The sequence below is a fragment of the Alosa alosa genome, chromosome 8 (assembly GCF_017589495.1).
Source record: "Alosa alosa isolate M-15738 ecotype Scorff River chromosome 8, AALO_Geno_1.1, whole genome shotgun sequence".
Classification (NCBI taxonomy): domain Eukaryota; kingdom Metazoa; phylum Chordata; class Actinopteri; order Clupeiformes; family Clupeidae; genus Alosa; species Alosa alosa.
In genome coordinates, this window is record NC_063196.1 from 16,423,689 (window position 1) to 16,437,537 (window position 13,849).

At 43.6% G+C, this 13,849-nt stretch overlaps 1 protein-coding gene across 10 annotated transcripts in view; it reads left to right on the forward strand.

Moving 5' to 3' along the window:
- Nucleotides 1–13,849, forward strand: part of lama2 (laminin, alpha 2) — a 153,165-nt gene that overhangs the window by 7,187 nt on the left and 132,129 nt on the right. For all 10 annotated transcript variants that reach the window (XR_007194299.1, XM_048250074.1, XM_048250077.1 and 7 more), the window contains exon 2: nt 12,827–12,997. Coding sequence is in view for 9 of the 10 variants with exons in the window: in XM_048250074.1 (XP_048106031.1) it covers nt 12,827–12,997 (171 nt within the window). In the remaining variant the exon portion in view is untranslated. The remainder of the gene's footprint in view (nt 1–12,826; nt 12,998–13,849) is intronic.

The following is a 13,849-nucleotide window of genomic DNA, read 5'->3' on the forward strand; positions in this document are numbered from 1 at the left end:
GCCACATTCAGGATTCGTGTATGTGTACTGACGTGTGTCCAGACAGTTTCTAATCAGAGAACAACACCCGTTGAATCATCCTCCTGGAGACCCCTCCTCACAAACTTTTTTTTTTTTTTTACTGGCCGCAATCAAAGGAAATAACAACATTCTCGGGGCTTCGAGGCTGCTGGCGTAATTGACAATGCAGATGGGTGAGCATGCGACTCCTCGGAGAGAGGACAGTTGGAGAGGGAGGAGGAACTCCGACCCGCAGAAAGAACACCGTGTTCGCTCTCGACGCCAAGGTTTTTTTTTTTGTGAGAGCGAGGGTGTCCTGTGCTGCATCGATCGAGCTGCTTGCTGAAGTGATCGAATTGCTTTGATTTACATCAGAAGGACAGGAGTTGCGAGTTGCCACAGTGGAGTGCTGGGGAGATGGGGAGAGAAGTTGGGAGGGCTGTTTTAGTCAATCAGGCCATGAGAGGATTCACTCAGGCAGGGAGGGAGAACGGAGTACTGAAGTACCCAAAGAGGAGCTGACCCTTGGATTCGGTCAGGGGTTTGCATCAGGAGTCCAGTCTGTTGTGGTCTGAGACCAGCTGCTGTTTTTCAGTTATCAAAGACCAAAGGGAGGGTCAGTCAAGGTTCCCTCATTTAATACCAAATAGTGTCTTCAAATATAGCTCTCACCATTCAAAAATAGCCGTGTTACAACGTTTGTCAGTGTGTCCAAGTCTGTTTTGAAACAGCTGGTTCTGTTGAAGAGTTCCCAGATTGTTCAGACACCTTTTAGTGATGGACATAGATGGATATATTTATGGATATAACACTGGCTATAAACTCAATAGGTGGAATCAGAATACTTTTAAAGTGCAGACACAGACACACATACACACACACACACACAGGCTGCCAGAATGAATGTGGGGGTACTGAATGTATGTAAAGTATGAGGAGAACGTCCTCCCTGGAGCTCTGTCCCTGGATCTGGGAAAGACGTTAGCTCGGACACACCATATACACCCACCCATCCATACACACACACACACACAATCATACACAGTCACACACACACACACACACACACACACACACAGAGGGAGAGAAAGATGAATAGTCCCATGTTTCAAGAGTAAGAACACAGTGACCTGTGGGTGTAAGCTGACCCAGAGTCTTTCATTTCAATTTTACTCTGTCATGAACGATTTTACAGTGCGGATACTTTTAGAACTTGCAGGGAACTAGGAGCGCGTCCCTCTTCTGTCTCCTGTGGGTGTATTGTAAGTGTGTGTGTGTGTGTGTGTGTTGAGGGTCCAGGGATGCTTTCTCAGCTCACAGTATTTATTTGCCCAGTCAGAAGCCCCTGGTAACCAGGGTGACAGGCAGGGCACATTCTTACACATTCCGGTCCTCGTTTGGACAGCTGCGTGTTCGCCGACACCCCTGCAGGCGTGGGCCGATCATCCAGAGGTACCTCAGCAGGTGTTCCCTCCGAGGCGTCGACCTCTGGCCCCCAGAGTCTGTCGCCATGGTTATCAACATTTAAAACGACCCATGTATTTTCAATGGTGGCGGCTATGGGCCCAACAGAGAGCATGCTGGAAGGTATCACAGTGTAACCTTTTTCATCATGGTTGTATGAAACGCACTCTTGCATGAATGATAGGCGCCACTTAAATAGTGACGACAGAAAAAATAAAAGTCTCAGTCCGAGACCCATCCAGGTATGTTAAAGAGCCGTGTTAGGATGTTTGATTGGGGAGGCTGCGATGCAGGAGCACGGTGGGCTGGGTGCGCGTAGTTAAACCGGAGTTTTATGGCGCCGGCAGCACTCTTAATCTCCATCCGAGAGGTGCTGTTAAATGGTCAGAGGGAAATGAGTTTCTCAGGCTGGAGCGCAGGAGAAACTGCCTGGATGGCTGAGGATATTACACTGATATGGCTTCTGTGAGTTCACACTGAGGCAGTAGGTGGTGTGTGTGTGTGTGTGTGTTTGAGAGAGAGGGAGAAAAGAGAGTTGATGTCTGTCTAGGTGAGAAGGTGATTATGTGTTCAACCATTGTTAAGTATACTTTTGGACTTTCTAGCCTCACAGAACAGTGAGGAGGGTGACAGGAAGTGAGTGGGAGAGAGAGCTGAGGTGGGATCAGGAAATGATTTGGACTCAAGTTGGACTCAAATCCTCAGGTCCCTGTGGGCAGTTGGGCCCAAATGTGGTATAGACAGTTGCTAGAACCACATTTTTTTTTTTTTTTAATTGTGTAATTTGTGTAAATTGTGTATGTATGTCTTGTGCAGTGCAGATGTGTCCATGCACATACAGTGCACATCTTTGTGCACATATCTTTGTGTATCTTTGTGGACCATCAAAGAGGTAATGAATGAGTTTTAGTGTGTGTGTGTGTGTGTGTGTGTGTGTGTGTGTGTGTGTGTGTGTGTGTGTGTGTGTGGATGTGTGTGTGTTTTACACCTTGCACCATTAAAACATGAATCACATTCATCCGTCTCTGCAATGAAACACAATATCAAAGCAGATGTTTTGCATTAGAAACATTGGGCTATCTACGGAAACAATCTGTTCCTGGATCATTTGCCTTTGAATACAAGTTTTTGTGTAATGCAGAGTAATGTGTAATTAAGAGTCTGACATGTTTCTTTCCATTTAAATAGTTTCAGTCTATTTGAAATAGACTACATGATATACAGAACAGATTTTAGTGGTGTTTCTATTGAAACCTCAGTCAAGATGACCGACTTCCTGTTGAAAGAAACATTAGCACCAGTAATGTATCACTGAACATCTTTACATCTGAAGTCACAGAATCTTTCACAGAATCTTTACATCTCAAGTCTTCCGTTTGGCATAAATCCGCTGTGAGGGAAATATCCCAGCTTCCCTCTATAAACACATAACAGCGACAAGGAGCGTTTGCGTTGGCCTTGGACGTGCCGGGAGAGGAAGGGGGATTGGTGGTGGTGGGGGGAGCCACCAAGGAAGCCGATTTTGTAAAGAAGGAGGAGGTTACCCATAATGCACATTGACTTAGTTTCCCTGGAACTTCTGTCACAAACGGCATTTGCTTGCTTTTTTTAACTGTTGCCTCCTCTGTAGAAAGCAGATGTATCTACTTTTTCAGAGGGACTGTTGCACACAGTTAGCTGTTGTTTGGGAAATGCATTTACAACTGTATTCCCATGGGAAAGAAACTGAGGGGAATAGATGGGAGATCTTCTCTTGGTTTTAGTGTGTCCCTGTTGATATTTTACACACACACACACACACACACACACACACACACACACACACACACACACACACACACACACACACTCATTGCTCACTGTCTCTCTCTCTCTCTCTCTCTCTCTCTCTCTCTCACACACACACGCACACCACTCATCAATTCTTACTAGGAGATTGGCCATTAAGCCTTGGGTGTATTCGTCTGTTATACAGTCTGTTTTCTTTCCCAAAAATTCTGAATTCATGAAAGCATCTTTAATTTAGCAGTGAATGTATTAGACCCCGACCTCGCACCCATACGTGCAGGTCTGCTGAGGAAAGACAGCCTGCTTTATGCTGAATCTGGTCAGAGGAGAAAAACATGTTGACTGAAAATTGATAAGCAGTGTGAGTGAATTTTGAGTTTGTGAGTGGAGCATTCAATTCAGAGAATATTATAAGTGAATAAGCCTACTTCACATGGATGTCTGCTTTTGTAATTTTGATATGGATTGATCAAATGGAATTCTTTATTTGCCTGGCACTCCAAACACTTATTTATGTCTCCGCATAAATAACCCACCATGCTTTCTCACCGCCGGCTTACCGATTGAAATAATATGAAAGTGAGTTTCTATCACATTGTCAACCCAGTGGCTGTTTGGTAAGACAAATAAAGGGTCCATTTCAGGATGACAAACCCATTTTCATTATAAATAAATATGAAATATGACATAACCTAAGCAATGTCATTGTACTATTTTGCTCAGTTTGTAGGGGAGTATTGATTAAAAGCTGCACTTACAGAGGTTATGAATATTTTCTTGGCTGGTAATCGTTGGCTGCATCTTGAATGCAGCTGCACGTCGAGTTGTTGGCTATATGGAGTGACATCTGTGTTTTTCCATAAAATCCTTGTTTAGAGTTAAGGCAAATAAAACGTGTGTGTGTGTGCGTGCGTGCGTGTGTGTGTGGGTGTGTGTGTGTGTGTACTATACACACATAATATGTTTGTGTTAAGTGCATATGGGTATGTGTTCGACTGGAGTTTTGTTTGTTTAAAATATGTGTAGGTATGTGTGGATATGTCTGTGTTTAGAACACGTGTGCATGTGTTTGTATCCAGTTTTGTGAGAGTGTGTGTGTGTGTGTGTGTGTGTGTGTGTGTGTGTGTGTGTAATTTGCTTATTTGTTTAGATACAATCAGTGAAAAAAAGTCTTCCTCCAAAAGCCCTGTCTAGACAGTTTGTGTGTGGCTTGTGTTTTTCAAGAATTAAGTTTTATACTCATTGCTTTCCTGTTTACAAGTCTGAGGTTGGCCAGTGATCCCCTGCTGGAAAATATTATGTCTGGGTCTCGGATGCTTTGCGATAGCCTCGTAAACTTCTGCAATTTTGTCTCACTTCCATTGTTTACTTTTGTTTTGTTGGGTCTGACACAGGTCATTCACACATTGTTCAAAACATCTGTATGTGTTGTTGCACAAGCAGAGTTTAAGTAGTAGTGATGTAGGAGAAATAACTATAGCTCTACTTCTTAACGGAGGGAAAGGGAATGCTTTTTGCAGAGTTTGCCAGAGGTATGCAGATGTTGCACATTTTCTTTTTTTTTTACTACACATAAGGCAGATTTTTTAACATCCACGCTCAACTGACCCGAACACATGCACGCAGAACAACATACCCACATGAAAGCTCATACAGAGATTTTTAAAAACAAAACCACGTGCTACCTTCTAAGGAGAACTTTCACCGCTTATCTTTTAAAAGTTGATCAAAGAGACTTTACTTTTCACCTCGGTAGTAGTCTGATATCCCAATCTTTTGTCAGCGCAGATCGGTTGCCATTCATTTACCGTGTTGCGGCGCCGAGAGGTACAACTGTTTATTTACTAGCCTCGCCGAGGTGTCGATTGATGTTCAGATTGTGTTAAGGCACAACCTTGACTTTGATGGAGCCCAGATCAGGTGGCTGCGCTTTGTTCTTGGCAGGAAATCAAATGCTGACTGAAGGCTCAGAAGATAGGTATCACAGAGAAGGGGTATCATAGAGGAGGGGTATCACAGAGGAGGGGTATCACGGTGGGGGTGGGAGTTGGGCAGTGATGTGGTGGTGTATGTGGGTGTTGGGGGCAGGGGCAGCAGAAGCTTAACAGAGCTGCTGATCTGCAAAGATGTGTGTGTGTGTGCGTGTTTTGGGGGTGGTGGGTGTTAGAGATGTGGGACAGACAAACTTGGTTCCCTTTCCCAGCCTGGCTGATTTATTTATTTCATAAGGGGGGCTTGTTTCAACCATGTTGTTTTTTTTATTCACTCAGTTTGGGAGGGAGAGGAGAGAGAACACATGGCATAGAACATGATGAAATATCTGAAGCGAAGAGGTTGTGGTTTGATAGTCAGGGGGATAGGAATGGGTTTGAAATGTGGGCTTATAACGACCTGTCTTTTATGGTAGTCTTAAAATAATGGTGTTAAAAAAGATATTTAGGCAGGGGGAAAGAAATCTAATCTGAAATTGATCCATCTCAGTCTCAGACTTATGATTTGGCCTCACAAAAATGTCCAAGTTTGCTCCTCCTGTGGGTGAGAGTCTGGTGTTTATCCCTGGTCCTAAAATAAAAAGATGGATCATTACACGCTAATGGCCAACCAGCACACTTAAAGCATGATGAGCTTTCAACACAGCCTCATAAATCACAACCAAGGGGGGCTTTTATTTATTAATTTATTTATCTATCTGGTTATTTATTTATTTTCTCATCTGACCACATAATATAATACCCTCAACCATTAATGAGACTCCCATAGAGGTCTAGAAGCATCACAACTAGGACAAAGCATTGATTTTTCTCACTTATGATTGATTACTCATCTCTTGTCATTTTGTTTTCATGTTGTTTTATCTGACTATTCTCTTAGTGTGAATATAATGGGCATGATTGTTCTCTGATTACGACGGTCCTCTAGAAATCTCTGAGTGTGATGCCAGACAGTTTGGGGACACACAGGAAGCGAATAAGACTGTTTAAACATCCTGTGCCGTGGGAGGTTCTGGAAGGAGCCGACATGCTTCCCCCTCCTTTATTACTGGAAGTGTGTCTCTGAACCCAAGTCCAAAAGCAACAGATAGCCAAAACCCACCCTGCTTTTTAACATCCTAATGAAGGATTGATTGCAAAATGAGAAGCGGAGAAGAAGAGAAGAGGGGAGAGAGAGAGAAAGAAAGGGGGAGGGAGAGAAGGAGAAAGACAGGAGAGAAGAACAGGAAGAAAGACAGAGAAAAAAATCTCATCCAAGTGCAATTATCCTCTATTAAGGAAGTCATTCATTTTCTGAGTGGCTCTCTCTGCACACATGTAGTTACTAGGGGCGACCGTGTGTTGTGTCTTTAAAAGGGTTCTTGTCAGCCGTGGCAGGCCTCCCCCACGCCGCCCCGATTGCATTACACTGGACTTAACAGGTTCATAATTGCTTGTCGTGGCACATGACGAACAGGCGTCATTTCTCATTATGGCCCAGGATCCGCCGAGACAGGGGTGAGGGAATAGAAACAAGACGGGGCAAAGCCTCACACCCGGGTAGATGTGTGAGTGTGTGTGAGTGTGTGTGTGTGTGTGTGTGTGTGTGTGTGTGTGTGTGTGTGTGTGTGTGTGTGTGAGTATGTCATTACACTTTTAACAGCATAGGCTTTCGTTGTAATTACACTTTTTTTTTAACACATTGCTATTTGCACATTACGGCAAGCAAAAGGCCCTGGAGGGTAGGTGGGCAAGGAGGGACAATCCTGCGGTTGCCTCAGGGCACACTTAGCAAGATCTGTTAGGATTTCTGGGGTAGACATCACCAGACACTGTTAATACAGTAATAACTAGAGAATTAGAGTTGCGTGTATTAGTATACGTAGTTAGTCATGCATGTGTACAGGTAGTAGATCCATGTTATAACCAGAAGCCACAGTCACACATATCTCAAGAAATATTTGACAGAATGTGATATTTATGTGTATATGTGACGTAGAACAGAATATATCCTGATCATTTGTTTTTAGAAAAGAATCGGCTGTGTCATCAACTGGGTCATGGTCTTAATTGCCCTCAAAATCGAACAGAATTTGTCAAAGATATCAGAGGATTCATCCCTTACATACAGGTGTAATAGCCAGGTAGCCCACGGCAGGTTCTTGTGTTTCCCAAGGGAGCTACACTAAAGAAAAACCCATCACTTTGTGCCCCTACCTGTGCCCCATCCCATGCTACAATACAGGAGTATAAACCTCTGTCATTTATTATTTATCCTCTGTGTGGGTATTAAACCATAGGTGCTGCTTTATCCGCTTCCTGTTGCATGTCCCGGCTGTCTAATTTTCTGTTTGAATAATGTATGGTGGAGGGAAATAAAGGTTGACAGTGTGGAACCACAACATTATGCATTAGCAGTAGGGGGCTGTAAGGGTTTATGCCTCAGTCTCAGAGATAATGGCCGGACTGTCTTGGCAAGTTCCGCCTCGGTCTGTGGTTGTCTAACCTTCCCCAGTGGGGATGAAGCTCAGGTGTAAAGCGCACATTGATCCCCAGTGGGATGACCTATGAGATGGACACAAGCACACACACATACACACAAATACACACTCTCACACACACACACACACACACACACACACACACACACACATGCACACACTCTGTCACACACGCCCAGTTGCAGACATCGTGAGACTCTGTGACCTGTCGGGCCGAAGTGATTGAGTGTCCAGTCTCACAGTTCTGGCATTGAGTGCAGATAACACACCGCTCATAGCGGGCTGGCTGACTTTGATGAATACCAGCGAGATGAAAAATAAATGCTGCCATATCAATCAATTCCCTCCAGTGTGACCCCTCGGAAGGCATCAAGCGACTGGGGTTAACTGTGTGTGTAAATGTGCAGGCATCCCTCAAGGACGGCACTTTTATGTTTTATGGGAATCGACAGTATAATTTTACTGATGAAATGTGCCTGGAGCATGGAAGGGTGTGTGTGTGTGTGTGTGTGTGTGTGTGTGTGTGTGTGTGTGTGTGTGTGTGTGTGTTTAGCTCTGTTTTGTTTGTTTGTCTTCAATATTTTGGACGTGCTGGGAATATATGTTGATGATATTGACATCGACAATACATAACAGAAGTGAGCATAAGTTAGAAATCCTGTGATCACTGAAAACTCAGTACGACTGAACTTTTCATTTAGCCTAATTGCATGAACAGGGTTATACAATTACATGTAGGAATACCAAAACTTTCTCAGTTGTGGTCCTATGGGCTGTGTCGATCTGAATGTCTGCATCATGATCACCATCATCGTAGGATTTGAAAGTTGGAAAGGATACAAGGGGTGGTGGTAGCATTGTGGCTAAGGAGTGGGGCTAGCATGCAGTAGCCTGAAAAGTTGTGGGTTCAATATCCATCTTCCACCGTTATGCAAGGCAAACTGGCTCCGGGGACAATGGCCCTTGTAATATAATTACAGTATACAGTATATATGAAGAGTTTGGTTCCAAAATGCTATATCCTCCATTTCATTTAATTTCATTTTATTGATATTACTTGAAATACACAATTAAATAACATGACTTATTAATGTTTTTTTAAAATGGACATATAGCTTTTTGGAACCAAACTCTTCATATATACACATGTAAGCAGATTTGGATAAAAGTCTCTGCTAAATGAATACATGTAGTGTATTACTGATGACCACGTGAAACACAGTTGCACTACCAGTGAAGCCTGACAAAAAGCAAGACTCATTCACATAGTGATTACAGTCTGGTCACTCATGACTGGATTACAAACTAGCATGGTGATGGGTGTAGACATAACGTTAACTTTGAAATCATTGGTCCAGCCTAACCAATCACATTGATCAGAGATTCCTAATTTTACTTCCTGCTTTGCCTAAACTTCACAAACTGACATTAAACAGTTGGGAAGCAGTCAGGAAACAATGTATGTGGGCCTACCTTTGCTGTAAATATTATTGTTGAGAGAATTGCTTTAAAACTTAAACTGTTTACCATGTTGTTAGTCGCTTTGGTTAAAAATGCGTCAGCCAAATGTAATGTAATGTAATAATGTAAATACATTTCTGCATTTTTCCAATTGCAATTTTTGATGTTTGCTAGCGTTGCTACTACAGTTTATCACAAGCAGTTTGGGTTTCGTCATCCCCTCCCGTCGCTGATTGGCCTGACATTTTTTTTGTCAGAGGGAAACGCTAGTGAACTATTGTGTTCCAGACTAGTATCTCCCTGAAAGGAGATCTAGTATGGGTGGGGCCAGGCTACAACCAATGATCAGGAGGCATAGAATGAGAACCACAGTGGTCGTCCTCTTGACAAAATGACAACACAGCAACCCTGCAGCTTTGAGAAACAGATGGGCAAGCTTCAGACTTGGCATAGGGGTTCTCTATGGGTTGAAAATGTGAGATTCTGTGAGAGGTCAGATAGTGCAAGAGACATTGCATAACACGTAGCAGTGGAGGATGGGAGTGTGATGATATGGGGCTGCAGGAGTGCCAGGCATCACATGTCAACTGGATTACATGGTCCAACTGCACAGAGACTGCCACAGAGAAACTACTACGGCAAATAGAAACTTGCAACTGAACAATTCCAGAAACAAATCGTAGTAACAAAGGTCTATCTACAGCTTTTAGGATTTTAAAAAGGAGGTGCCATCATGTTCAGTTTTTGGTTGTTCTGGCACCATGAGAATGAGTGGAGGTCACTGTCTGGCCTGTGGTAAAGTTATGAGGCTCTCGGATGCTCTGATATTTCTTTTCCGGAGAAAACCATTCTCTGAGATGTTATTGAATCAAGGCAAGTGACCAAGGCATTCATATCACTCTTTTGTTGGAACACTGTTCACCTTCCCCTCCATAAATGAAAGCTTTCTGGAGAGACAGACACGCCATGTCTGTTTGCCATTCTGACCTTCATTTTGAATGCACAGGAAAGAACACTGAGGGAGACAGGAAGAGAGAGAAACAGAGAGAAACAAGACAGAGAGAGAGAGAGAGAGAGAGAGAGAGAGAGAGATGGGCAGTCGTAAGTTGACGTGCCAGTGCAGGACTGGACTCCTTATGGGAACAGAACACCACCGAAATGATGACTGCAGACAACGTGACTGGCTGGACGAAGCAGCGCAGAGCAGAGCAGAGGCGGCATGAAACAATAATTACTTTTGTCAACCTGAATGAGGTATCAGCACAAGGTACCATATAAATGGGCCCCGCATCAACAGTGGTATTGATCTGACACGGGAGAGAGGCACACAGAGAGGAATGAATGAAGCATTGCCATCCATACTGCACTTCTCAGAGAGAGAGAGAGCATGATAGAGAGAGAGAGAGAGCAGGATAGAGAGAGAGAGAGCATGGTAGAGAGAGAGAGAGCGCATGGTAGAGAGAGAGAGAGAGCAGGAGAGAGAGCGAGAGCATGATAGAGAGAGAGAGCATGAGAGAGAGAGAGAGCAGGATAGAGAGAGAGACATCTCACATAATGAAAGGCTTATGCCCCGTGGCCTCTCCTCTCTGGGTTGCCTGTCCAGTTGATTTTGTATGGAGGCAAATAGAAGAGAAGAAAAAGCTGTGCAACTCAGGGAAATAACCAGGAAAGAAACAGAGAGGTCAGTCTTTATGAAACTCGGATCAGAGATGTCAGCATAACAGAGCAGCGGCCGGCTACACCAATGAAGCTACTCGAATAAACATGACAATACAAGGAAACAAATGCTGAGGATTTTGTAAATTAGTCCAGTGTTTTCACAGAAGATTGTCATAAGGGATAAAGGTCCTTCCTGTGGATTTAGGAAGTCTTCATGGTTCGGTTCACTTGAGTAACAGCCTCAACTACTTGAGCAACTGCGAGCCTTGTGTTATTTCTCTGCATTGGCCCTCTTAATCTCCTCCATTTAAAATCATCTGGCATTATCTGGTTAAGATTTTTCAGTGATGCTTGTTCCTCTGAGAGCAGCAATTGCTCTCTTCCATCAGTCGGAATTACTTTTATCTTCCCGCACCGAAACATTACTCTGGCCACTCAGGACTCAAGTTTTGGACTCAAACGGCTGGAAAGCAATTCCCACCAAGGAGACTAAGAACCTTCTCAGACAAATGGAACTGGACAGTGTTCATGAATGGCATTACATTTAAACTGAATTGGCAGACCCATCTTAGCAGTTATTCCCTACTTAGTAGGACAGAGCTGCTTTTAACATTGAAGAATCTTCAGTTTTTCAGTCAGGAAGTTAAAGTATGCATTTACAGAGGCGAGAGAGAAAGAGAGAGAGATAAAGAGATGGGAGAGGGAACGGAAAAGAGAGAGAACTTTACTTTCTGCAGTCTTGCTTTTTGTTGCTTTCCCTTTGCCTTTTCAGATGTTCTTCACAGTACATTTGCCGTGGACATCTGGGGGAACAGCTGGGAGTCATTTCGGAGCCATGGGCTTGGTCTTTGATTCACATCCACTGTTCCCACACAGCGGCGAAGCTAAGGGGACCCACGGTTCCTTCACAAAACATGGGCGCATACCTACCCCCATACTCTCACTCACACACACACACACACACACACACACACACACACACACACACACACACACACACACACACACACACACACACACACACACACACACACACACACACACACACACACACACACACGGGTTTGCACAGACTCCCACTCCTCTCCTCTCCTTCACGGCTTTGCTAACTGATTTGCATTCTCTCTTAAGTGCCACAGAATGGCTGTTGTTATGGTGTTATATGACTTTCATGGAAACCAAAATCTGAAACAGCTGTGTCTGTGTGTCTCTGTGTGTGTCTGTCTGTCTCTCTGGGTATGTGTGGGTGTACATGTTTTGGTTTCATGACTGGTACACAAAAGCAAATTTGAATCAACATTTTGGAGATTTTTCTCCCAAAAACACTAGACTGGATGTCTACTTTACTTTTTTGTGTGGATTATGTATATGTTTGTGTCCCTGAAATGAATATATGAGTTTATCAATAGGTGATATTCACACTATCTGTTGCCGTTCCTGCCAAGTAACAATTCTTTTCCTGTAAGTCGTAGTGGAGAAGAGTGAATTGTTGAACAGTTTACAATTGCAGACAGTTTGAATCAAGTTTTCAAAATATTGATGGCAAATGTCAAATAAAGACCATGTGAATCATAAATATCACATCATCAGTCCTTTTTTACCAATTGAAACACTCTCTGACAAATTGGACATTCATAAACATTTCATGACATATTAATAAATTACCTATAAACAGGAAGAGTGCTCTGTGAGATGGTTAGTAGCCCTGACTTTCCAGGAGAAGTATTGCAGATACGTACTGTACACTAGCTTTTAAAAATATTTTTATATTTAATGTACATTTCATAAAGTTTTGTGTACTGTTTCACGTGCTATCTACTTCGGAGTGATATTGGAGTTATTCGAAGTGATCACTATTGCAAGAATAAATGTATTATAGCTGCCATTCAGCAAGTAAAACAACGGGCATTGCTATAATGGCATTTGAAATAAGCTATCACATGTGGTTCTAATGGAGAGACTTTTTGCTTTTGTCGTTCTCAGGTTTGTTTCCGGCGGTGTTAAACCTGGCCTCGATGGCAGACATCACATCGAACGCCACGTGCGGGCAGGAGGGGCCAGAGATGTACTGCAAACTGGTGGAGCATGTCCCGGGCCAGCCTGTCAGAAACCCACAATGTCGTATATGTAACCACAGGAGTGACAGAGCCTTCGGTGAGCGTCTGCAGCAGCAACACACACACACACACAATCACACACACACACACACACACACACACACACACACACACACACACACACACACACACACACACTCACACTCTCTCTGTGTCTCTCTTTCACACACACAGACACACACAAATACATAGAAAAACGGTGATATACAGAATAAATAGGAGTCATGCGTAGCCGTCTCTCCTTTTGTGGATAAAGCCCCAAAAAAAAAAAAAAAAAAGAACCTAGAACCTTTTTGCAGAGAGCCAGTGTGGATGCGTTTGCTACCTCATTATGAAAGGCTGCCATGCTGCTACCCTGTTAAGGTCGTGTGCTCCAAAATCAATCTGTATCTGGCAGCCTGCTGTCTGTCGGCCTGATTTGAGGATGTGCTGAGCTGGCCCTCACAGCCCCTTTGGCCCTCCTCTCTCTCTCTCTCTCTCTCTCTCTCTCTCTCTCTCTCTCTCTATGGACACTGTTCATCTATGAATCCCTTATCATGCACATTGGGGCCACAATTGTCCATTATTTCCATTTCCAAGAGCACACACACCACTATCTTGGGCAGCCATTTTTTTGGAGGACAAAACAAAGAATCAAAGAAGCTGATAGATGGATAGGCATGACTCCTATTTGTTCTGTCGGCACCAGTCCACTGATAGGCAGCGTGCAGATTGACAGATGGACAACAGATGGGAGCAAATGACACCTGTCCACACCTTGGATGCTAATCAGACAATGGGAAAGGGATAGAATGAAAGGAGGAACGACAGCAAAGAGAGAGAGTTTGTGTGTGTGTGAGAGAGAGAAAGAGGGAGAAAAAGGGAGAGATAAAGAGAGAGAGAAAAAGGG